Here is a 26,765-nt window from a genome sequence, read left to right on the forward strand (position 1 = left end):
TTGGATCCACTAAAGACACTATTCAGAAAAGAGAAGAGCCCCACTGTATTTTGTGCTGGTCAGGCAATGTTTAGATTATCATTCAGGTCTGAGAATATTTTAAGGTGAATACTGACAAAATACAGTGAATCCAGGATGGTGGGAAGACTGAAAAGCAAGTAATGTAAGAAGTGTCTGAAGGAATTAGCATATTTAGCTGAAGAAAAAGAAATATTACGGAGCCCTCTAAAGGGCTATCACATAAAAGGATTAGCTTTGCTCTGCTTATCCCAGAGAGCAAAACTAGGAGCAATTTGTAAAAATGGAGATTTGAACCCTGGACTTCAATCCCCAGAAGTCCTTGCTCTAGTTCCCAAGATGCCCTCTAATCTCACTGAGATTCCCACCTGGGCGAGATCAAAATTTAAACTGGCTGTAAAGCCTACTGAGGCTCTCTCCCTGCTTCCACTTCCAAAGACACACGTCTCTCAAAGATGTAGTGTAAGTGATTCGGCCTTTCAGCCCTCCTAGGCACATGCTTTCTTATTTTGTATTTTCTTTAATTCTTAATCTTTAATAAACCTCATAAAAATATAATACTTCTAGCAGAGAAACTAATTTTAACTGTTACAAATGGAGGCAGACTTTAGCTCTGTGTAAAGGGAAAAAGCTTCCTAGCAATCAGAGTTTTCAAAGAGGAATAGGTTGCCTTAGGGAGCAATGAGTTTCCCATTGCTCAAGACCTTCAAGGAGAGAATAGATGACCCCTCACAGGCATGCTACAGAAGGGATTTCAGAAATGGCCTACATGCCTTCAAGGTCTTTTCTAATCCCTCAGATGCTATAACTCTTGAGTAGGCTTGGCTATATCTATAAGATCCCTTCTACAGTCTGAAATACCTTCCAGCTTTGACATTCTGTATTCTAAGTTCACTTTCAGCTTTAATATGTATTATACTTTCTCTCAAGAAGCAGCTGGTGCTTCAGTAGATAGAGGGTTGGGCCTGGAGTCAAGAAGACTTAAGTTCAAATCATGTCTCAGACACTTACTTGCTGTTTGCCCGGGCAAGTCATTTAACAACAGTCTGCCTCAGTTTCCTCTTCTGTAAAATGGGGATAACAACAGCACCTACCTCAAAGGATTGTGGTTAGGATCAAATGAGATAATATATGTAAAGCATAGCACAATGCCTGATACAGAGTAAGCATCAATAAATGCTATAGCTAACACAGGAAGCAACAAAGGGAATATTCATGGAAGACTGTATACTTTAATAATCAGGGTATGGGAGGAATAGAAACCCTCATTCAGAAGCTATAAAATGGGATTTCCCACAAGTCCCTCCTTCGTGTCAATGTACTCTCTTCTCTTAAGCTATTTGAGGACAAAGAAATGAAAAAGTCACTTATAGTCACTTTGAAAGTAGGTCTCAAATAAAGGAGGGCAGTAACTATAAGTATTTATAGTTCTCTCTGAATATAAGACTTTATTTTCTGTCAAGATCCAACTATGAAAGTCCAGTTACCAGAACATTCAGAAAGCACTAAAATACATTTTCACAGCATGGAGCTCAATTTAATTCCTTTGAATCCCACCTTTTCCTAGCAAACAATAACAATAATACCTTGCAATCACACAATTGTTTCTACTTTGAAAAGCATTTCTCTACACATGAGGTTGTCTAAGAAAAACAGCATGGTGTAATGGGGAAAAAAATGGAACTACAGTAAAGAAATCTGGTTTTAAACCTCATATAAACCTAACACTAACTGGCTGTGGATTAACTTAACATCTAACCCTTAGCTCCTTCATCTATAAAATGGGGATAATAGTATCTGTACTTCCTACTTCATAGGACTGTTGTAAAGAAAGTAAATCTTACAGAGCTACATAACTATGAATTATCATTACTATCACTAGTCACACTGCGGAGACTAGTCTCCCAATGATCATCAGGGGGGATTGTGAATCTTAAAATTTCTCAGACTCTACCTTAGAACATTTGGTTAAGGCTATTCCCCATTTAAACAATGGAGGTACTTGATCAGGAATGTATTGAGAACTTAACCTTACTCCACCCATATTTAGGCATACTTTAAGGGAAGATAAAGTTGTAAAACTCCTTCGTGAACAATGAAGGTACTTAACTCATACTTATAGTGAGGCCAAAAGCCCATAAGCTAGGTCTATTTTTAGATCTAATGCAAAAGAGTGCTAAGTACCTATGAAGGTTAAATTAACCACTAAAAGGGCAAGCTTAGCAAAGAGATGTGAAATACTCAGAAGTTTTAGTCTACCCAGAGAAGGTGATAACAAGATGTGAATTAAGAATGATCAGTCCTTTGGAAAACGTCTACTGTGATTGGTAGATGTGAAAATTTAGGGGAGGTGACAGGAGAAAATTCTCTTTAAAAGGAGGTCAGAGGCCCCTGGACTTAGTTCAGCTTAGGAAGCTGAATTGGAGTCTCTTGGTGGCTGAACTTAGTTGAGCTCAGGAGCTGAACTGGAGGGTCTCTCTGAACACTAGAGTTTTGCTTGGAAGGATCTTGTGGTGAGTGATTGAAGACTGACCTATTTCCTCTTTCTCTCTCTCCCTTTCCTTAATTTCTTAATTTGTATTAATTAAAATCTCCATAAAACCCAGAGGACTTGGGTATTTCATATTTGGAAATTTTTCCCATGGCGACCACTTCTTTTTGATATAAAATCAAGACATTAAAACTTATCTTTATGCTTTTGGCAATCCAAAGTCTTGAACCCTTATTTTCGTGGTCACAGTTTATGGCAACCACTCTTTTAACTGTAACTATATATATATATATATATATACATACACACACACACACACACACACACACACACACACACACACCAATTTTAACTATATAAAGTTTAAAAGTGTGTAATCAGAAAATTTTGTACCCTTGGACTTCATCTCCCAGAATCCCTTTCCCTTCATCCTCAGGTTTTTGCATTTGTTATGTGTGTATATAATTTTCTATCTCATTTTACAAATAAGGAAACTGAGGCCAACATAAATAATCTGCTGAGGGTCGCACAGCAAGTGTCTGAGGCCAAATCTGAACTCAAGAAGATTAATTTTCCTGACTTCAGGCCCAGCTCTATCTACTATGCTACCTAAAAGCCCTAGTGATAAGACTTGTAAGGCCTTTATTTCAGCGATAAAATAAAGTTGAAAAGAACCCATATATACAAAAATATCTACAGGAACTCTTCTTGTTGAAGCAAAGATTTGGAAAATGAGGTCCTTGTCAATTAGAGAATATCTGAACAAATTATAGTATATGAATGTAATGAAATACTATTTTGCTATAAGAAATAACAAAATAGATAAGTTTCAGAGAAACTTTGGAAAACTTGTTTGCATTAATGTAGAATAATTGAGCAGAAGCAGGAAAACAATGTATATATATTAACAAAATTGTAAAAATGAAAACCTTTAAAAGCCTAAAGAAATCTAACCAATAAAATGATCAGTTATCATTCAACAGAACCCATGCCCATGATATAATATGCTACCCACTTCTGATATGAAGGTGATAAACTGAGGGGTACAGTATGAGGCCTCTGGGTTTCTGCTTTTCTTACCTATGCATATTTGTTACAAGATGGATTCCTCTACCCCTGAGGACAGAAGGGACAGGGAAGAAAAAAATAAATGTTTAATTGAAAGAAATAAAATTGAATTTTTAAGAAGAGAAAACAACTAAATACTAATGAAAGATTTATTTCTGTATCAGCTATCTTTGTGAAGTTGGACAAAAGGCTATTTTTAAAAAGACCAAATCAACACCAATAAGAAAATTTTAAAAAATAAAAAATAAAAAGATGGCAGTGGCATACAATTATGAGAATTCCAATTCAATCTATTTAAATAAGCTGTTAGCACTGAAGGTGGAACATGGAAAAATGTTAAGATATCAGCTCATATCACCATCTCTTGAGGACTGTACATTCTTAACAATATAAAAGTATTCAAGAAGAGGTAAAAGCATAGAAACTAACTCAGCCACAAAATATTATCACCTTGTCAAAAACAAAAAACCACATGATATTAAGGCAACATATACAGTGTATAAAGAGCATTAAATTAAGACCAGTACTATCTCACAAAATAATATAAAGTAGTATCAGGGAAAACAAAGCTTCAGTAAGACTCAACTAACCCAAAATACCCCAAAAGCATTTACCGATAAAACCATAAAGAGAACAAAAAGACACAAAATTGAACAGATATGTTGAGATTCTTATTGTACTATACTATAGTCACATCATTAATAACAGTGGAATCATATATCAAGATAAGATGCAAATGAGTACATGATTAAGACATTAAAGGATGATAGCATAAGCAAATTAGAGGAGTATAGAAAGAATTACCTGTCAAATCTATGGTTAGGGAAAGAGTTCATGACCAAACAAGAGATAAAAGAGGTTCACGAGAAGTAAAATGGACACTTGATTACATAAAAATTAAAGTGTCTCCATAAATGAAACCAACATAGCTAAAATTAGAAGATAAACAGGAGATTGGGAAAGAAAATTTTGCAGCAAGTTTATCTGATAAAAGGTCTCATTTCTAAGATTTATGTAGGGAACTGAATCAAATTTATAAGACTAAGGGCCACACCCCAAATTGACAAATGATCAAAGGAGGCAATTTTCAGGGGAAGAAATCCAAACTATTAATAGCTATATGAAAAAAGTGCTCTAAGTGACTAATAATTAGAAAAACAAATTAAAAATTAAAACAACTCTAAGGTACTACCTTCACACCCATCATATTGGTTCAGTTGACAAAAAAATTAACAAATGCTAGAAGAGCTGTGGAAAAACACATTTTTTAATATATTATGATAGTATTGTAAATTAATCCAATCATTTTAGGAAAGCAATTTGGAACTAAGGCAAAGAGCTATAAAAGTATGCATACCTTTTAACCCAGTAATAATAATACTAGTGCTATATCCCAAAAAGATAAAAGAAAGGGGAAAAGGACCCACATATACAAAAATATCTTGTGTTAGTAAAGATTTAGAAAATGAAGGGATATCCATCAATTAGAGAATGGCTGGATAACTTGTGAAGTATGAATGTGATGGAATACTACTGTGCTATAAGAAATGATGGGGGAGCGAGGCAGCTAGGTGACTTAGTGGATTGAGATATAAGCCTAGAGAGAGGAGGTTTTAGATTCAAATCTGGCCTCAGACATTTCCTGGTTGAATGATTGTGGGCAAGTCACTTAACCTCAATTGCCTAGCCCTTACTGCTCTCCTGTCCTGGAATCTATACTTAATATCCATTCTAAGACAGAAAGTAAGGGGTTTAAAAAAAAAGAATAAAAAGAAATGATGAAGGGGATAGTTTCAGAAAAACTAGGAAGACCTATATTAACTGATGCAAAATGAAGTGAGCAGATCAGGAGAACTATCTGCACAGTAACAGCAATATTATGAAAACAATTGCAACTGATTTAGCAATTCTTTTTTTAATTTTAATTTTATTTCATCAATTTAGAACATTATTCTTTGGTTACAAGAATCATATTCTTTCCCTCCTCCCCTCCACCCACCCTTCCCATAGCCGACGTGCAATTCCACTGGGTATTACATATGCCCTTGATCAGAACCTATTTCCATGTTGTTGATGTTTGTAGTAGGATGTTCATTTAGAGTCTACATCCCCAATCATATCCCCCTCGATCCATGTAATCAAGCAGTTGTATTTCTTTGGTGTTTCTACTCCCACAGTTTTTCCTTTGAATGTGGATAGTGTTCTTTCTTGGAAATCCCTAAGAGTTGTTCAGGACCACTGCATTGCCACTAATGGAGAAGTCCGTTATATTCGAGTGTATCCGTCCTGGTCCTGTTCCTTTCACTCTGCATCAATTCCTGGAGGTCGTTCCAGTCCCCATGGAATTCCTCCACTTTATTATTCCTTTGAGCACAATAGTATTCCATCATCAACATATACCACAATTTGTTCAGCCATTCCCCTATTGAAGGGCATTCCCTCATTTTCTAATTTTTTTGCCACCACAAAGAGCGCAGCTATAAATATTCTTGTACAATTCTTTTTCCTTATCTCTTTGGGGTACAAACCCAGCAGAGCTATTGCTGGATCAAAGGGCAGAGAAAGACTTAGCAATTCTGATCACCACATGACCCTTCCTCCCACCCCAATTCCAAAAGACTCATGATGAAATACTATAAACCTCCAGATAGGGAAATGATGGACTCAAACAATAAAATGGAGCACTTCCCCACCCTTTTTTCTTCTGGAACATAGATAATACAGAAATCTGTAATAGGTTTTGTTTTTCTTGCCTTTTCATTGAATGAGTGAAGGTAGAAGGGAAAGGAGAGAATTTGAAACTGAAACAAAAAAGGTGCTTAAAAAATTTTAAGGGAAAACAACTGGAAAAAAATTTTTAGAATAAATTTCTCTGACAAAAATCTCATTTCTCAAATATATAGAGAACGAGGTCAAATGTATGAGATATAAGCCATTCCCCAATTGACAAATGGTCAAAATATATGAATAAGGAATTTTCTGATGAAGAAATCAAAGTTATCAATAATCATATGAAAAAATGTTCTAAATCTCATTTGATTAGAGAAATGCAAATTAAAACTTGGAGGTACCACTTCACACTTATCATATTGGCCAATATGACAGTAAAGGAAAGTGATAAATGTTGGAGATGTGGTAAAATTGGGACACTAATCAGGGCAGTTGGGTGGCTCAGTGGATTGAGAGTCAGGAGACAGGAGATCCAGGGTTCAAATCTGACCTCAGACACTTCCTAGCTGTGTGACTATGAGCAAGTCACTTAACTCCAACTGCCTAGCCCTTACCACTCTTCTGCCTTAGAACCAATACAGAGTATTGCTTCTAAGATGGAAGGTAAGGATAAAAAAACAACAACAATTGAGACACTAATGCATTGTTGGTGGAGTTGTGAACTGATCCAACCATTCTGGAGGGCAATCTGGAACTATGCCCAAAGGGCTTATAAAACAGTACATACCCTTTGATCCAGTGATGCCACACTACTACGTCTGTATCCCAAATAATTGGTTTTGTTTTTGTTTTTTAAGGGGGGGAAGGACCTATTTGTACAAAAATATGTATAGCAGCTCTTTTTGTGATGGCAAAGAATTAGAGACTGAAGGGATATCCATCAATTGAGGAATGACTAAACAAACTGTGGTATATGAGGGTGATGGAATACTATTGCGCTGTAAGAAATGATGAGCAGAATGATTTCAGAAAGCTGGAAAGATCTACATGAATTGATGCAGAGTGAAATAAGCAGATCCAAGAAAATGCTATACACAGTAACAGCAATACTGTGGAATGAACCACTATGAAAGATTTAGCTATCTTTAGCAATGAAATGATCCAGAACAATTCTGCGGAACTTACGACAAAATTATGCTATCCACCTTCAAAGAATTATTAGAGTTGGAATGCAAATTAAAACATACCATTTTTCACTTTGGTTTGGGTTTTATATGATTATTCTCTTACAAAAATGAATACGGAAATGTTTTACATGATAATGCATGTATAACCCAGATCAAATTGCTTGCCAGCTCTAGGAAGGAGGTAGAAGAAAGTAAGAGAGACAATTTGGATTATAAACCTTTGGAAAACTTATGTGGAAAATTGTTATTACATGTAATTGGTAAAATAAAATGTTTACTGAAAGTTGAAAAACATTTCTTAATTTCAAAAAAGAGTCAAACTAGACTCCATGAAATTAGGAATTGAAGCGATGTCCATCAATTGGGGAATGTCTGAACAAACTGTGGTATTGTGGTCTCCAGAATATTCATCATTCCTTTCTGGAAGACAGATACAAGTAATGAAATATGGGGGAGTGGAAGGGGGGAGTGGGTATAATCTACATCTGTCAAGAGAGTACCCACACTGCTAAGGTTACGAATCCACAAAAAAATGTACAGCAGTGCTATTCTCAAATCCTAATTTCTCACAAGATAAATCCAGGAATGATTTCTTTTTAAGCACAAACTCTGGATTCTGGGCCTTCTGTTACAAACATGAATACTCTCTTCATAAGTCCATAGTCACATGCCTCCAAATTTCTTTTTTAAATGGAAAAACAGATTTCTGAGGAAATGATAGCAAGTGCAGCAGTCTATCTTTGACCTAAAATAAAACTAATCATTCCTCCCCACTCCCATACACACCCATCATCCCATTTTTTTTTAACATAAATCCTTACAACTTTCTCTGCAATTATCTCCTTAACTTGGAAAGAAAAGATTTTCCAGAAGTCATCTAACTCACCTCCCTCTTTTTATAGATGGAGAAACTAAAGCCCAGAGAAGGAAGTGACTTATCCAAAATCAGAATAAAAGCTTTTATATATAAGATTTATAAAAAGCTTGACATAAATTAAGTCTCACTTGATTTTCATTAAAAAAAAAAAGTGAGATGCAAGTATTATACCATCTCCATAAGACAGAGGAGGAAACTTGAGTGTCAGAGAGGCTGACTTACCCAATGCATGTCACAGAGCTAGGACCTGAATCAAATGTGCTGACATCCAGCCAGAGATTCCCTCCCCAAGCCAGGTGTTCTCTCTGCTATACTGAGCTACTCTAGCCCTAAATGCTACCTGAGAAACTGTTGAAAAGGGCAATGTTTTCTTGCCCCTTCATCTGTCCTGAATGACCACCTCACCCATGAGCCCCCAAGATGCCACTTTCTTTGTCTCTGGGCACCCCATTTTCATGTGGACACCAAGAGAGATCCAGCTCAGATGTACCAACTTGGATCCCAAAGGCTCTGGGCAAGTGGGAAGTGAGCACTGAACTACCAGGATTGACTGTAAATGGTTGCTCCAGGTTTTCCATAATCTATCCTCAATTCTGTAGGGTCACATTTCTTGCTCCTAAGGAACAAGTACTCATAACTTAAATATAAAACTTGGCACATATTTAACTCTAAGACTCCAAGGTCAGGCATGGTAGTGAACACCTGCAAGTTCAAGGACCATAAAGCCTGGGGCTAATGAGGCTGGAGTTTAGAAGCCCTAAGTCAATCAGATGACCATTCTGAGACTGCATTAAAATGGTGAACCTTTGGGGAGGAGGAGGGAACAGGCCAGGAACAATTCAGAAAAAAGGAGAACAGGTCAAAACTCTTATGCCAGTCAGTAGTGGTATCAAGCCCAGGAGCAAGCCCTGCCCCTCCAGCCTGGGCAAGAAAAATAGACCCAGTATTTAAAAAAATAATAATAATCTATGACTTAAATCAATGCACACCTCCTTCTATCAAATCCCTCTATGCTCAATAAATGGTCTCTATAAGATGCTATGGACAAAAAGATTAATCTTCTGATAATCTTGTAGAGATGAGTTGTTAGGAAGTACCAAAGAGTCGGACCTACTTGATATAGTCTTCTGTGAATTTTAGATTTACTCCACCCTGCTTAGTCTTTAGAATTTTAGCAACCAGGAATGTATACACCCCCACTTAAGGATTAAGTGTGGGGGAGGAAGGTCTATCACCCATGTGCTAGCAAGTGACCAATCAGAAACAACTAACTGTCCCTCTGGGCTGTCCAAAGCCAAATTTAAGACACCATTGGTACATGTGAAACACAGGAAGTGATGTAAAGAACTGCCTTTATGTTTCTTGTCACTTCCTGTGAGAGGGACTTGGGGGTGGAACTTGACTTGGAGGGGCTTAAGTGTGAGACCTCAGACTGCTTCTGAGACGATCATGTGGTGAGTGTTAAGGCTGACTACCCTTTCCTTGGCTTTTCTGGAGGCAACAGCCTCTGGAAAGGCCCATCTCTTGGGACCCCCTTTCCTTGGCTTTGGCCTCTGAACTCCCACTGGGTTCAGACCAGGCCAGGGCCTTTCTCTCTCTCTCTCTGCCTCCCTCCCTCCCTCCCTCCCTTCCTCCCTCCCTACCTCCTTACCCCCTCTCCTTCCCCCTCCCCCCCTCTCAATTTTCTTCCTTCTATTGTAAATAAACCACCATAACATTCCATTCTGACTTGTGTATTTCATTGGGATTTAGAATTTAAATCCCTGGTGATCAACTAAAAAATATATTCAGTCTCAACCCTAAATTTTACCCTTAACACTTCAAAGACTCAGGGTCACCCCATATCCATAAAGGGCCATTTTATTAGCTCTCTACCTGAATACAGTTTAACAACCTAGAATATGTATGAAGATATGTTTAAGTTTCCTTGAAGCACTCATAAGGGAAGTTACAAAATGAAATCATTTACCAACAGCTGTTGGCACACTCCTTTCTATTCAAAATAAAAACACATTTATGAAGACTCAATCTATGATGTGAATGCTACAAACTAAAACATCCAGCCAGGATTTAGATTCTCAAAACTGACAGATGTGGATTTCCTGAGTAGGTGATTCCATCTATTTTTAAAGTGTTTGAACCATAATTGATTTAGCAGAGGCCAGGTAGCAAAATGTGTTCTAAACTGAAATCAAAGCAAGTCACATATGATGGAAATCTAAATTCTGTTCTCCTTGGAAATCTATGCATATAATTTGGATACACTTCAGTCACTCAAACCATCTCAACATACCTGACTTGTCAACGGGGCCTGAATGCTTAACTTGCCATTCTTTGGGATTTCTATCCTGTATCCCAGAGGAAGGAAAGCGTTGAATCCAACAATGAGGTCAGGGTGTTCATGGAAGAGCTGAGACACTCGCCTGATGACGCCAGGAGTATCAATGCTAAAACAAGAAGAATTGGAGTGGGCGGGAGCATTAAGCAATGAACTCTCTATGACAATCAAGCTGTCTGTGATTTACCCCCAAAGCTTATAGGGCTCTGCCTCTCATCTACACCAAAAAGGGCCATAGTCCTGTCAACTGCATAGAGAAGCAGGCAGAAAGAGCTGGGTTTTGGTCCCACCTCCAAGGAACTGAGCAGGTAAGTCCCAGAAACTCTCAGTCCTCCAAGTGGCCACTCCTGGGCCTAGTTGGTACACTGGGGGGCACCATAAGAGGGTGGTTCTTAACTGGATGGAGGCCCAGACCTTCATGATTACAGCTATCTCATGATCCCACAGCACCACTCTCCAAGGACCAATCCCATAACAAAGAGGAGCTACACAGTCCCTGCTTCCCACTACATACTGAATTCTATAGAACCTGTGAAGGGCGTCCTGCTGTGTGAGGAGGGCTCACCTAACTATGAAAGTTTGAGACCAAACACAACAGAGGACAAGACAAAGAATGTCCTATACAATGTAAAGAAAGAGTTACTATGACAAAATGTAAACCCAGACTGTTTAAAACAAAACACATCAGAAATCATGACAAAGTGAAATTTGTACAAGTGCTTACTTGGCCCAGTGCATGGGAAATAGTAGGTGCTTTAGAAATGCTTATTCCCAGGGGCAGCTGGGTAGCTCAGTGGATTGAGAGCCAGGCCTAGAGATGGAGGTCCTAGGTTCAAATCTGGCCTCAGACACCTCCCAGCTGTGTGACCCTGGGCAAGTCACTTGACCCCCATTACCTAGCCCTTACCACTCTTCTGCCTTGGAACCAATACACAGTATTAATTCCAAGACAGAAGGTAAGGGTTAAAAAAAAAGAAAGAAAAAGAAATGCTTATTCCCTCTCCTCTTGAGAAGGCAAAGCCCCCACCGCACAGGCAGGTGCAGAGCAAAGAGAATGGCCCCCAGATCCCACAAGGTACCTTTAGACAAGCCACATGGCTCCCTCATCATGCATATGAAAAGTTGTGGCCTGGCACATGGTCCATATTCTGAGGGCCTTCCCAGTCTTAGGGCTGTGTTGGCAAACATATGGCACAGGTGCCAGAGGGGGCACTCTCCACAGGTGCCTGAGGACATTTCTCCCATCACCTACCCCTCTGCCCAGCAGCCCAATGGGAGAGCTTCCCCTTTCCTCTGTCTCCAGGAAGGTGGGAAGCTCACAAAGGAAGTGAGGGTGCAATTTGGGCACTGAGTCTCTAAAGGTTCACCATCACTGCCTTAGGGCATTCACCCACAGCCAGCAAAAAGCATTTATTAAGCTCTAACTACATGCCTCTCCATTTACTGACAGGAACACAAAGAAAGGAAAAAGATAGTCCCTACCCTGAGGGAACTCACAGTCTAAGGACAATAAACAAACAACTAGGTACAGGCAAAGTAACCTGGGAGTAACCTCAGAGGGAAGGCACCAGCCTTAAAGGAGCCCAAGAAGGTCTACTTGATGAAGGTAGGTCTTAGCTGAGACTTGAAGGAAGCCAGAAATGGAGGAAGAGATGAGGGAGGGAACTGGAGGCATGAGGGGACACAAAGCATAGCTCAGAAGCCAGCGCCCCTGTATCATAAAAGGCATGGGGGGAGGAAAGCATAAGAAGACTAGAAAAACAGGAAGGTCTTCTAAGGTCCCTTTGGGCTGGCATTTTATGCTCCTTACAGGCTACCTTATTTGAATCTCTCTCCCTTCAGGCAAACAGTAACTCAGAAAGGCATCTGATGGGAGAGGAAGAAATTCTCTTAAAGCCCATAAACACCTTCAGAGCATACAAGCCAACATCTTTGGCATCCTCCAGGCTATGTTACCTCCCAGAAGTAGAAAAAGCATTGCATGGACCTAGAAACAGAAAACCTAGATTTAAATCCCAGCTCTAACACTTGGTTGGTAGAAGTTTTTTGTTTGTTTTTAATTTTTTTAAAGCCCCTCAGAGTGCTGGCATTTTGTTAATGAAGATACCTGAATAGGAGGATACCTCCAATTCTGGAATGTAAATTTTTCAAAAACTGGATGATAAAGGCAGAAATAAAGAATAGAAAAGAGATGTTGAATTCCCCTTCTCTCCTATACCAAGAACCCCCTGACCAGACCTGAGACCTATCCTGCCCTTCTTACTGGTGAGTACAAATTCCTCTAACTTGGAGCTCCAAACTTCATAAAACTTCTGTTCTTGAAACAGCCACCAAATCAGTGCTATCCTGGCTTCTGAAAAGGGTATAATCATCAAATGCCCAACAGTTCCATTCACAATCCCATAGATTTATGAGACTAAAACTCCCTTTCCTGACCACTATCTCTTGTAAAGCTCATGGGCAAGGACTCATTTTTTAAATTTGTACTCCCAGCACCTAGTACAATGCTTGGCCAACAGGAGACCTTTAATATTTTTCTCATTCATACATCTTCTCCAGAATCCATGCGTATCCTAAGGTGACCTTGGCTTTGAAATCCTTTAATGCCCCTTTCCAACCTAAGAAACATCAAGAGGCTTATCAACATCCTCTAGAACACAGAAGACAAACAAGAAAGGGCTTTGGAAGCCATCAAAATCCAGCCTCCTCCTTTTAACAAAGAGGAAACTGGAACTCAGCTTAGCAATCCTGTCCCAGACCAAGGCAAGATCACTAACTGGCATATACTCCTGCCAGCCTCCAGGATCTCCCACTAACCCAGGCTCCCTCTCCATAGAGTTCAGGTCTGATCAGGTCACTCAAACTCTAGCTGCTCCCTATTCAAGGATCAGATATAAAATCCTATTTGCCATTTAAACATCCTCACAACGGTTTCCCTTCCTAACTTTTCATCCTTCTTATAGATCGCTACCCTTGGCAGACTTTTAAGGTCAAGCCCAGCTGACCTCTTTGCTATTTCTTACATAAAATCAGCTAAGAGATTCAATTCTCAACTGAGACATTTATTAGCTATGTGACCCTCGAAAGTTATTTGACCTTTTTCTGCCTCCATTTTCTCATCTGTAAAATGGGAAGAAAAGCATTCACTTCAAAGGGCTGTGAGGATCAAATGAGATAACATATACAGTTTACTTCTAACTACTAATACTTACATAAAGCTCTGTCTCTATACTTTTGTGATGACTGTCTCCATACCTAGAATGGTTTTCTGCTTTACTTTTCCCTCTTAGAATTTTTGGCTTCTTTTAAGATCAGCACAGAGTCCAACCTTCTTCCCAAGGTCTTTCCTCTTAGGTTACCTCCCTTTTTTTGTATATATCTTGCATAAAGGCATATTTGTGCATGCCTTTCCCATTAGAACTATATGATGCCTGAAAGCAAGGACTGGTTTTGTGTTTTAGTTGGTTTTTCTTTAGCTCCAGCTCTAAGCACAGAACTTGGTTTCAGAGCCAAAATGTTACATGTAAGAAGTGACATTCACAAAGCACTTGTGAGGTGCATTAGTAGGCATCATCCTCATTTTACAGAAAAGTAAACTAAGACTAGAAGACATTCTTTGACTTGGCCAGGACAAAATAGTTAGCATGTATTTCAGAATAATTTGAACTCAGGTATTCTGGAATCCCAAGTTCAGTACTCTATCTACTCCCCCATGATACCTTTCTATTTGTATGAATTTGGGCAATTTATTTAACCAGAGTCTCAATTTCCAAGTCTTAAAAATTAAACTGAATTTGACTGTTCTCTAGGTCCCTTCCAGTCCTAATTCTTCCTACAGTGAGGTAGTGGCCAGTACCCAGGCTTCCCAACTTCCTAGCCCAGGACTCATTTGACTATCCCAGAATGATGAAGCCAGGGTCTTTGAGCCCATTAATTTGTATGTAAGAACTCCAGCATCATTACCTTTGGCTCTTGAATTCTTTCATGATCTCTAGGAAGCCATTGTAGGTGGCAGGGTCGCTTCCAAATCGGATCTTCACTTGATCCAGATAGGAGAGGGCATCCTCTACCTGCAGGTACACAATGGGGTTGTAGAAGGAAGAAGGCATCTGGGCCTTCAAGAGTAAAGAGGAGAAACTGAAAGCCAAGGGGTAGGGTGAAGACAAGGAACCACTGAAAGGTGAAAAGAAGAAGGCAGTGGGGACAAAACCTGGGCTTGCCCCTGAGGTGAGGGTATAGAGGCCTTAAGAGGGAGGGGATGAAGAATTAGGTTTGCAGCAAGGAGGAAGAGGATTAGGCCAGAGCCTTAGGACATAAAGCTAACAGAGCTTTGGGAGATGACAGCTGGTAGCATGATCTTAATAAGAACTGTGGTTATGGGACAAGGGACTGGGCCTAGGGGAAAAGGGGGCTGAACTTTGGTAGAGAAGGGCAGCTTAGGCTGAGGAGGGAGGTAGCAAAGAAATGAAAGGGGATCACAGGTGGGAGAATTGAGACAATGCTAGGGAGACTACTGTCCCAAAAGGAGAGGCCCGACCCAAGAGAGAGGAGGAAGAAAGGGCAATATTAGAAAAGGGGGTTAAGCATGGGGAAGGGAAGGGGGGAGTTCTGGGATTATACAGGGCAGAAGGAAATGAGAGAATGTGCAGAGAGGAGAGGGAGAACAGGAAACTGGGGAGAGGCTGTGCAGGGGGAGGGGTGAACTGAACAAGGGTGCTGGGAAACTGAGCAAGGAAAGGAAAGGGGATAAGAGAGTACTGGAGACTATACAGGAAAGAAAAATAAGAATGGGGCGCTGGGGAGGGGCTGGGCAAAGGAAAAGGATGGAAGGAGAACAGGGGCATTGGGGAGGGAGGGGGAAGGGGAGAATGGGAGCAGCAGGGCGGGGCTATGCAGAGAGCAGAGAATAGGGGCACAGGGGGTCCGTGCAGGGTGGGAGGGGTTAACAGGGAGCGCAGGAGACTGTGAAGGGGAAAATGGGGGGGGGGGGGGGACTACAGAGCAGAATAGGAGAAATGAGCACTAGGGAGGGGCTAGGCAGGGGGAGAAAAGGGAACCCAGTTCTGTGCAAGGTGAAAAGGGGAGAATGATGTACTGGGGAGCGGCTGCAGAGTGGGAGAAGGGGAACTGGGGGGCCTCGGGAGCTATGATGAGGGAAGACCAGAAGGGGGGATCTGCAGGAGGGTAAGGGGACGCTGGGAGGGGAGAAAGGGACCCCAATGGAGCCGAGCAGGAGGGAGGGGGAGAATGAAGCTGGAGGAGGGGAGACTGCGTACGGGGGAAGGGGGAGAACACTCTGGGAGGAGGGGGCTGGGCAGAGAGGTAGAGGGAGCGAGAAGCGGCGAGGAGGGCGGGTCCAGGTGCGGGAGACAGGGGAGAGGCCACCGGGGCGCGAGCGGCAGGGGGGAGGGGAGGCGGCGGTTGCTATGGGATCCGGGCGTGGGGTGGAGGGAGGGTCAGGAGGGAAGGAGGACGTGCGCTCACGTGCACGGGCAGCTTCTCTTGTGCGGTGGGGCCCGCGCGGCCCCAACGGGCGCCGCTCATCCCTCGGCCTCCGGCCCCGGCCCCGGCCCCGGGACCGCCGCCGCCGCCGCCACTCGCCATATTGGAACTAGGCGCAGAGAGTAACCCCGCCCCCGGGTCACGTCAGCGCGCGGTCGTGACATCAGCGCGCAAGGGCCGCCCCGGGGCGGGGCACAGCTGCGGAATTCGGACGGATGGGTGAGAGGTAGAAGACCTGGGATTGGCGAGCTGAGGCAAAACGAGGCCCTCGCGCCCCTTGGCCTTCGTGGGCATTGACTAGACTTCTGTGAAAGCTCTCGGTCTCCTGAAGCCCTGTCTTCGTTACTGCGGGGGATGGGGGAAGTGGGAGGAGAGATAGGTTCATTGAGACGGAGGGACTTGACCCAGGGCTCCCAATTAGATCTCAGTCTACGACCCTGGCCCCCAAGACCACCTCGCTATCCTGGGTCAGAGTAGGATGTTTGAGGCTGGTGTGTTTTGGTTTTTTTTAAGTTTGACTATAACCCTGTTTTTTTTTTTTTTTTAAGTTTGACTATAACCCTGTCACCGCCCTCTGATATGAGGCTGATACGAGGCGATGACTCCGCCCTCTTCTCTTCAGGGAAGGTCCTTCATCTGGGCAAGTCATTTTTTTATTAGCAATCACTCGATTATACAAATAGCACAGAACCCCAGCCAAAGGAGAATTAAGGAAGACCTGAATTCAAATTCGGTCTCAGATGTTTACCTGCTGTGTGAACCTCTCCCCAAATTGCTTGACATTGTTTTCTCATCTGTAAAATGGGGATAATTAGTCAACTTACATCTCAAGATTGTTGTCAAGGTAATATATGAGAGAAAGGGCAAGCTAGGTGGCACAGTGGATACAGTGCCAGGTCTGGAGACAGTGGGGGTGGGGATGTCCTGGGTTCAAATGTGACTTCAGACATTTCTGGGCAAATCACTTTAAACCTAGTTTTTAGCCCTTACTGCTCTTCTGGCTTAGAATTGATACTAAGACAGAAGGTAAGGGTTAAATATATATATATATTTATATAATGAGATAATATATAAAGCAAGCACTATACAGTTGCTAGCTAGTCACAGGACTTAATATATACTGGTTAAGATAAATTCAATGAGTTTTCATTGTCTACTATGTACTATCCAGCTTGGCATAGTGGAGAGTTGCCTTCCAGTTAGGTAGACCTGGATTCAAGTTATGCCTCTAATTTATACTGTATGTGACAAGTCACTTATAATCTCTCTGTGCCATTGCTACCAACTCTGCCACCACCCCTGCAATTCATGGATCCCTTTGGTAGTCTGGTGAAGTCAATGAACCCCTTCTTAAAACAATGTTTTTAAATAATTGCTAATAAATAAATGCTAAATTAAAATTAATGAAAACAGATATGAAATGAATGAAAATAAAGATGCATTTTGTTTTCTCCATTCCAGTTCATAAAATGAATTTAGGAACCCCCTGAAATTAATCCGGATATTTGTGAAAACCCTGCTCTAAGACTCTTGCAAGTATTCATCTGCATTGGTGGGTCTAGTTTCCTCATTAGGAGTTCCTATGCCAATCAGATATCAAGACCGTTTCTTTTTGTTGTTGTTCATTTGTTTGCCCATTCCTCTATCCTGCTTCTTTGAACTTTATGTTAGTGTTGGGTTCTGCTCACTTCTGGGGAGATGTCTGGCCTGACCTTTAGTCCTTTTATACCTTTCTGCTACTTTCTCATGGTAGTCCGGAAACCTGTAAGCTTTTGATGCCCCTGAAATGGTGTCATCCAGGTAGAAATCTGTTTATTGACCTTTTGGTCCAAGATTTGTAAGTTCCTAACCTAGGTTTTGTTTTGCTGGATTGTACATGGTTGTGTTTCTATAGACTGATCCTATACTTCATTTGCCCATCGGGAGGTTCTGCAAGTTCAGAGCAACTCAGATCAACTCAGGTTCAGATCAGCTCTCCTTTGGTCTTGGTCTCCTTCCCTGGTTATTCTAACACTTCAGTCTTACATGTTAGGCTAACACCTAGAACTAAGTTCCTAGGCCCAGAGATATACATCAGTCTTTCTGGAACTTGTTCTAGGCTTAGTACTCACCTACAGCCCAGCCCAGTGATTGTTCTTTTCTGCCCCAGTAATGGGAAACAGAACTGCCAAATGGCAACCATTCCTGTATCCAGTGATACTTAGGGATCCTCTGGAATTTCCTTCTACCCTGGTACTTTTCCCAGCCCCCTTTCCATCTCTAGACACTGAAATGTTCCCCACATCTGCACTATGTGGTCCTGGCCAGTGTCTGCCCCTGTGTTGACAGACTTCTCCTTCGCTCTGAGTTGAAAAATGACTCACTGTGACTTTTATTTTTTGGCCTTTCTTGGTTGGAATTTGGCCTACCTCATTTTCTAGGTTGTTGTGTGAGTTGTGATAAATGTTTGTAATTTATTCTTGCTAGGTATTCAAATATAAAATGTAAGATGCACAAATATAAAATGTAAGATGCACAAAATGATAGATCCATTCCAAATGCTCACACTGGTTATTTGTGCCCAACTTGTGGTAGAGTCTTCAAAGGTTGAATTGGTCTGATCAGCCACATTTGGGACACTGTACACTGACCCCAACATAGCGATGTTATTTTGGTCCTTCTCAAGTATAAAGGACAACAACCAACCATATTCAAATATTACATTGTACAAGCAAGTTAATGTTAAGTGGTTAAATGGAACTAGGGTACCGATTACTGGTCCCTAACAGAAGAGGGGATATATAGGCAGTTAGAATGTGAAGCCATGGCAATAAAGAAAAAAGGTATTCTGGCACCCTGAGTGGGTAATGTAGCTAGCTAGCTTGGCTCTGGGAGGGAAAGCCAGAGCATATTTGCCACACTTGAATAGAAAACAATCAGATTCAGGGAGGAAACTTTATTCCCTCAAACTAATATTATTAGAGTTTGGCTTATTTATGGTAATCAGACTTGGAGGGTAATATATTCTTGTTTAATCCTTTTTTAAAAGAAATATCTTTGTAAGACTCCTCAGAGGGAGTAGTTGAAGAGGAAATAATTGGTTTCAGGAAGATATTTCTTCACAGTGTGTTCAAGCATTAATATCACTATTGTTCTGTTTGGTAAATGAAAAGCCATAAACTTGAACTATGTATTTTTACTTAGCTGTGGAATTTTGTCTTTTTTTTCCCAACTACCAGAAAATATAATTGGAAAGCTTTTGGACAGACAATATTCTGATCAGCAGAAGAATATGAACTTCTCTCTAAGCAGAAACATTAAGATATGTTATATGTTAATAAATTTTCTCTAACTGGAAATAATAATAGGAGGACTGGGGTGTTATTAGTATAGGAACTTCCCTGGTGAGAAAATTCCCTGTACTTTCTCTGCTAGTTATAGTTTTAGAGCAGTCCTAGAGCAGCAGTTCTTAGAATGTGGTCCAGACCCCCCAAAGGATCTCTGAGACACTTTCAGGAAGTCCTCAAGGTCAAAAACTATTTTTATAATAATAAATGTTTAAGGTGTTTTAATTTCTGACACACTAAACATCAATAAATATAACCCACAATAACAAAATTCTTGAAGAGACTCTTTAAAAATTTAAGAATATAAAGAAGTCCTGAGACCAAAGAGTTTGAGAATCATTGGCCTAGAGCACTGAAAAGTTGTCAGTCAATCAGTGAATATTTATTAAGTGCCTAATATGTGCCAGGCACTTTGCTAAGTGCTCAACAGATACTATTTCATTTGATTTTCACAATAACTCTATGAGGTAGGCATTATTATGATACCCATTTACCAATAAGAAAACTGAGACCAACCATGGTTAAGTGATTTGCCCAAAGATCACACAACTAAGATGTATGTGAGTCAGGATTTAAATTCAGATCTTCCTGATTTCGGGTCCAGCCCTCTATTCACTGTGCCACCAGCTGCTTCTTGAGAAAGTATCATCATATATGCTAAAACTGAAAGTAACCTCAGAATGTCAAAACTAGGATCTCACACTGTAGACTATAGAAGAGACTATATAACTCTAGCCAAGCCAACTCAGAGTTATAGCATCTCAGGGATTGGAAAAGACCTCAGAGGGCTTCTTGGCTAACCTCTGCATAAAATTCATTGTATAGCATACCCATGAAAAGTCATCTACTCATTTCTTAAAGACCTCAAGCAATGGGAAACCCACTTCTCCTTAAAGCTATTCCTCTTTGAAAGCTCTATTGGTTAGGAAGCTATTATCTTTATGCAGAACTTGGAGTAGAGAGCCCAGATCTCTGGTTCTCTGCTCTTATTCAAATCATTATTGCTGAGCAGATTCAGAGACTTGAGTGCAAGGGGAAACTTAAAGAGCAGTCAATCAGCAGGTGGTCTAGACTGTAACACTTTAATGCCACAAGGGCATTGTAATTAGAAAAATTTGTTAACCTTTCATACATGGATTAGGTGGAGTTTTCTAAATTGGTTATGATCCCCAGCACCTTATATTTCTTGCCTAAACATAGTTGGCCAAACCAGTATTGAATACGTAGGAACTTTCCAGCATCAAACATGGAGTCACTTCTATCTGCCTAGCTAGCCTAACAATAGGCCAATTCTCATTTCTTCTATCATAAAAAATTTATAAGACATGAATGATTCAAGTAAACATAAAACATCTTGACTGACTATTTTACTCATACTCCCTACAGAAATAAAACAACTTTGTGGAACTGCTGAGTAGATATTTTGCAATCCTCTTCACATTCATCTTAGAGCCACACTATCCAAGCAATTCAAAGATCCTGACCTCCTAGCCTTCTTTCTTTAATGTTCAGCTGCAGGATCTACCTAGTAGCAGCCATTTTCAACTCTTATAAGTAATATTGTGAAAATTTTCCTTCCACTTGGTGGTCAGGACCTAATTTAGAGTCTTTTGAACTCTCAAACCTAGGAGGAAAAATAAATTTCCCAGGATCTCTGGTTGTTGGCCTGAAGTCAGGGAAGAAAACAAAGTAGAGGGAGGTGGACAGATACTAAGGCTTGTCAAGGCAAGCACTCATTTCCACTCCATCCAGTTGCTACTGGATGATGAAAGGGAATAGGAAACTCTTCTTATCCTTGGTAGAAGTTCAAGGGAAAGAAAGTACTGTGTTGGGAGAATCCCAAAGAGAAGGGGCCAAAAAAGAAAAGAGCCATTCCCAGATCTCTTCTTACAGACTAATAACAAGAGAGTTCTTCCACAAGAATCTGGTCCTCCTGGCACTCAGTGTGGTATGGCATCTTCAACATAGCCATTAATTACAGGGACCAACTAGAAGCTTCTATGTCATCTCAATTTAATATGTGTCCAGCTCTATGTACCTTGAATTTCATCAAATAGAGTAGAGGATGCTTGATTTCCCTTGATCAAACTCCACTTCAAAAATCTGAAGAGAGATCCTCTACAAAGAGTCTGGGAGGGATAGTGTGGGAGACTTGAGAGAAAAGATTTAGAACGACTGCTCAGGAGAAGTAAAAGTACTACCTGACTGTTTCAAGGGCCTTTTGAGGATTAGATGATATACATCAACAAAGGTTTGTGATTTCCTCTTTCACCATTTGACATCATACAAGTAGGAACAGAGAAGGCAGGTTGTTGGAATAATCAAGAGTTAGGGTTTGGCAAGACATTAATGTCAAAACAAAAATGAGAAATGATTCAACAGTAATGTTGAACTGATTAACTACAGGGCTAAAATTGGGAAGGAAAAATATTGAGGCCAGAGCAAGGGAGAGTACTGGGATGGTAGAGGGGATCAGAAGCCAAAGTAGCAATGAATAATAGATTTAGGAGAAATGAGGCACAGGGAGAAAAGGAATGCTGGGAGACTGTGGTAAGATAAAAGAATTTCAGAATTCTTGATCATACAAGTGGAATACTTGTTAAAGCTTAACTTTAACAAGTTAAATGTTTTAAAATACTTGTCAAAATGTTTGTTGAAGCTCCCTAATATAGGGCAGGGCCTAGGTGTATAATCCTGGATCTTGGAAGTGGAACCCTTGTGGCTGATAATGAGATCAATCAAAGGGATCTCATTATCACTTCTTGGGATAGGATGGAAAGGAAGGCAATGAGCAATATATAGTTAGGATAGTACCTGTCCTGAGGATTGGAGCAGGGCCCTCAGATCACCATTATAAAATAAGTTATATTAATTCTTTTTTTACCAACTCAGTTTTAAGCTCAGTTTTTTATTTGCTAATGAAGGACTTCAGATTCTGCCAACAACTACTAAATTTGGCAATGTGGTACAATACCCCTCTTCTCCCACTCTAGTTATACATCTGGTGTTCAGTCTGGTTAGTGCAATTAATCAGGAACCATTTAATAAGTGTCTAGAACCCCAATATCCCCAAGTTCCCCATTTTTTAAGACATCACTATCCTTGTAGTTGCCCAGGTTCACAGCCCTCGAGTCATCTTCCACTCCTCACTCTTCCCTCACCCCACATATTAAACATCCATCCAGTTGCTAAGGATTAGCAATTCTACCTCTGCATCTCTTGCATCCATCTCCTTCTCTCTACTTACACAGCTGTCACCCCAATTCAGGTTATCACCACCTCCTGGCTGGGCTGTTTTAATAGTCTCCTTATTGGTCTCTTTCCCTTATATCTCTGCCCTCTCCAATCCATTATCCACACAATTGCCAAAGTGATTTTCTTAAAGTACAAGTTTTACCACAACATTCTCCTACTCATAAGCACTTGTGACTCCCTATTGTACCAAGGATAAAGTATGAATTCCTCTGTTTGGCACTGAAAACTCTTCACAATCTGATTTCAATCTCCTTTTACAGCCTTGTTAGGTTCAATCCCTTTATATTTTCTTTGGTACAGCCTGGGTGTCTTCCTTGACATTCCATTTCAGCTCTTTCTCTGCACTGGCCATCTCCTCCATCACTTCTGCCTCTTAGAATCCCTACTTTCCATCAGAGCTTCAGTTTAAATGCCATATATTACATGAGATTTTTTAGGGTGGGAAAAAAGCCTTTACCTTCTCTTAGAATCAATACTAAATGATCAGTCCCAAGGCAGAAAAGTAGTAAGGGCTAGGCAATTGGGATTAGGTGACTTGTCCAAGGTCACATAGCTAGGCAATGTCAAAGGTCAAATTTGAACCCAGGACCTTCCATCTCCAGGCCTAGCTTTCTATCCATTGAGTCATCTACCTGCCCCTACATTAGGCCTTTCTAAGCTCACACTCTATTACCTTGTCTTTCGTTTGTATATACAAATACATGCTGCTGCCCTAATAGAATATAAGCTCCTTAAGGACAGAGACTAATTTACTTTTGTGCTTTTACCTACATTGCTTTGCATAGTTCCTAGAACATAGTGGGTACTAAATAAATATTTGACTGAGTGAATGAATGCTGACTAAAGTAGAGGGCAATTTTGAGCCTGAAAGTAATTAATAACCCCATCCCTGTGGGAAATTAACCATCAGGTAAAATGGATTTTTCCCAGGTGGCTTATAGATACTAGCTTAGTACTTTATATGCATGCTACTTATACTGAAAACTAGAAGGGTGAGAAGATGGCACAGAACTGGAATAGCTTAGGGCCCTCTACTTCTTGCCATTTGGTAGAACCTGGTTCTTTTGTGTACTTGGTACAAGGTTGATAGAAAAATGGTTTACTCTCAGTCAGATAGCCTGGGTTCTAACCCTAGCTCTGTCACTAAATCTTTGTGTTACCTCCCACAAGTTCCTTAACTTCTCTGAATATGTGTTCTTCTCTGTTAAAGAAGGTGTTGGACTAGATGATCTCCAAGACCTATTTCTGAACTACTGTTCAGTAATTTTATTATAATTCCACAGTGGAATAGGTTTTTACATATTCCAACAATTATTTTTCATTCATTCTTGCATCTGGCTGGGGATCAAGCTAAACCAAATCCTTAACTAAAGGAACATTTTGTAGCTGTGAGTCTTAAAGGTAACATATATCAAATTAATTCCCTACTTTATCCATTGAATTTACCTCTATATATCTACTTCAGATTTCAGCCTTATCCCTTTATATTTTAGTAAATGGTTTTTGTGAGTTCTGTAGCTGAAGAAATTCATCACCCAGTGGCCAGTTTCTTGTGGATTTTCCTATGCTAGTCCTGACTAACAAAGGCACAATAGTCACTAGATTCATCCTAAAACCAGATAACTCTTGCTAGACCCTAGACTCGAGCAGCATAAGCTTTAAGAACCTATGCCTATATGGTACTGGAGGAGGACTTTAGTGGCAATTACATGTGGTATAGCCAAATTTTGCTAATTAAAAAGATTTCAGTTTTCTGAAAAAGGTTTGGAGTCAGATGTCCTGGGATCAAATGCTGGTTCTGCCATTTACAAACTGTATAACTTATTTAAGCCACTTTTCCCTATGAGCATGCTTTCCCACATGATAATAATAATAATAATAATAATAGTTGTATGATCTTCTTCACAAGGTTGTTGCCAAGATACAAGATAATGCATGTGAAAATGCTATAGAAAGATCATCTATTATTTAGCCCTAGAATATGATACCTTAAATCTTGAAAGGCAGTGAGCTATGTGATACTGTTGTTTGTTCTTCATTTCAGAGGACAGCATGGGGTGGTGTCTTGATTCATGCATGAATTGGATTTAAGTGAGGCAGAGTTGCACCAAGTCATCAGCCTCACTCTTCCAGAGTCATGGAAGTTCAGTGGCAAAACAAAGTCAGGAATCCTGGTGATGGCCCAGGATGCTGTGAATGACCTTGGCATCTTCAATGTCTGACCAAGCTCTAAGTGTTGCACAGCACCTGCTTCAGCAGCCTTCATGGTCATTGGAACAAATTGTTGACATCTGCCATTCTACCAGGGGAAGTCTTCACATGCTTAAGTTAGACACCTCCTTAACTCATCTATTGTTTTGAGGCCTGTCAGTTACCTTACGCCTGATTTAGTCTGTCTGCTGAGATGGTTTATCAGTGTGCATGCTACAGCTTCTTTAAACCATAGATAAGAGACTGAAGGTGGATGGGCAGCCCTAAAAAAGGCTCTGCAAGTCCTCACGCTAGAGGTGTTAGTGCTTCTGGGCATAAGATGTTGAAATATTTCTACTCAGAGCCATCACAGCAGCTCTCATTGAAAACCAGTGTGGAAAATTAATGAGTGCTGGACCTGAAATCAAGAAGACCCAGTTTTGAATCTAGCCTCACAAAGTTACTGTTGCAATTACTTACTCACTCATGACTTGGATTTCATCACCTATTGAGATAATAATATCAACTTCATTCAGGGTTGTAAAGATCAAATGAGATAATTTATGTAAAGCACTTTGTCTTACCATCCCTCTCCTACATCATCTTGGGTCTTCATGACACTCTTCTCTCTTGGTCTTCCTTCTGCTGACTGACCATTCATCTCCTTGGCTAGATCATCTCATTCATTTTCTATCATCTACTCTGAATCCTCTTATTTCCTCTCATTTCATTCTCTCTTATACTTATCTCATTAGCTCAATGGGCTCTTCCATGAGTTGTCATCTCTAGAGAGATAACTACAAAATCTGTATCTATAACCCTAATATCTCTACTGAGCCCCAGGACCTCATCACCGTCTCCCTGTTATATATTTCCAGGTAGATTTTCCAAATATCTCAAAATCAACAAGTTCAAAATGGGACTCATTTCCTTTTCCCTAACACCTTTATTCCTAAGTTGTCTTTTTCAGTCAGAAGAGGCCACTATCTTTTGAATTCCACAAGTCCACAGCTCCAGGCATTCTCCACTCTTCCCTTTCACTCACTTCCCAATTTCAGTCAACAAGCCTTGTTGACTGCCCAACATCTTTTGAATCTCCTTCCCTCCACTCATGTGTCCATCATTCTAGTTCAGGCCTTCATCACCTCTTGTCTGCCCTATTAGAACATCCTCCTAATTGGTCTCTCTGCCCCTTGTCACTTCCATTTCCAATCCATCCTCCACATGACTGCCAAATTGATATTCCTTAAGCATGTCTGACCCTGTCACTACCTGTTCAAGAAGCTCCAGTAGCTTCTCCCCATTATCTCCAGGAACAAATATAAACTCCATTATTTCTCATTCAAATTCCTTTACAATCTGACTCCAGGTACAGTTCTTGGCATATTGTACATTACTCTCCCTCTAGGCATTCTATGTTGCGGGTAATTTGTCCTGCTTGCTTTACTGTTCCTTCTATATAGACTTCCACCTGTACTTTTTCACACGCTATCCTCAGGGCCTAGAATACATTCTCTCTTTTCTTCTAGATCTTAGAATCCCCAGCGTCCTTCAAGGCTCAGTTCAAGTGCAACATCCTACCTGAGGAATTTTTTTATCCCCCTATATATAGCTAGTGCATTTCCTCTGGAAATGACTTCTTATAGATTTTGTGCATTCTGTTGGAACATGAATACAGACTTGTACTTGTTTCTCTCCAGAATATAAGGTTCTTAAGGGAAGGAACTCTTTTAGTTTTTTTCTTTGAATCCCTAATGCCTAGCACAGTTTTTTTATGTGTTTGCCTACCCTGCATGGCAACATCAGTGCTTAGCCTGAGTTTTCTTAAATTCTCTGAGGCTAT

At 40.5% G+C, this 26,765-nt stretch overlaps 1 protein-coding gene and 1 long non-coding RNA gene across 4 annotated transcripts in view; one reads left to right on the plus strand and one right to left on the minus strand.

Annotated features, from left to right (window-relative positions):
* The window catches only part of SIN3B (SIN3 transcription regulator family member B), an 82,070-nt gene extending 65,782 nt beyond the window's left edge, over positions 1-16,288 (minus strand). For all 3 annotated transcript variants that reach the window (XM_016432363.2, XM_016432362.2, XM_016432364.2), the window contains exons 1-3: positions 16,134-16,288; positions 14,613-14,719; positions 10,605-10,758 (exon numbers count right to left, since the gene is read on the minus strand). In XM_016432363.2, coding sequence (XP_016287849.1) covers positions 10,605-10,758; positions 14,613-14,719; positions 16,134-16,253 — 381 coding nt within the window. In that variant the 5' untranslated portion in view covers positions 16,254-16,288. The remainder of the gene's footprint in view (positions 1-10,604; positions 10,759-14,612; positions 14,720-16,133) is intronic.
* On the plus strand, positions 16,146-22,190 carry LOC103105262 (uncharacterized). Its single transcript, XR_008917379.1, has 3 exons — positions 16,146-16,377; positions 16,700-17,703; positions 19,370-22,190. It is a non-coding gene; the product is annotated as an uncharacterized LOC103105262 (long non-coding RNA).
* The last annotated feature ends 4,575 nt before the right edge of the window (positions 22,191-26,765 follow it).

This window comes from Monodelphis domestica, chromosome 3 (assembly GCF_027887165.1).
Source record: "Monodelphis domestica isolate mMonDom1 chromosome 3, mMonDom1.pri, whole genome shotgun sequence".
Lineage (NCBI taxonomy): Eukaryota > Metazoa > Chordata > Mammalia > Didelphimorphia > Didelphidae > Monodelphis > Monodelphis domestica.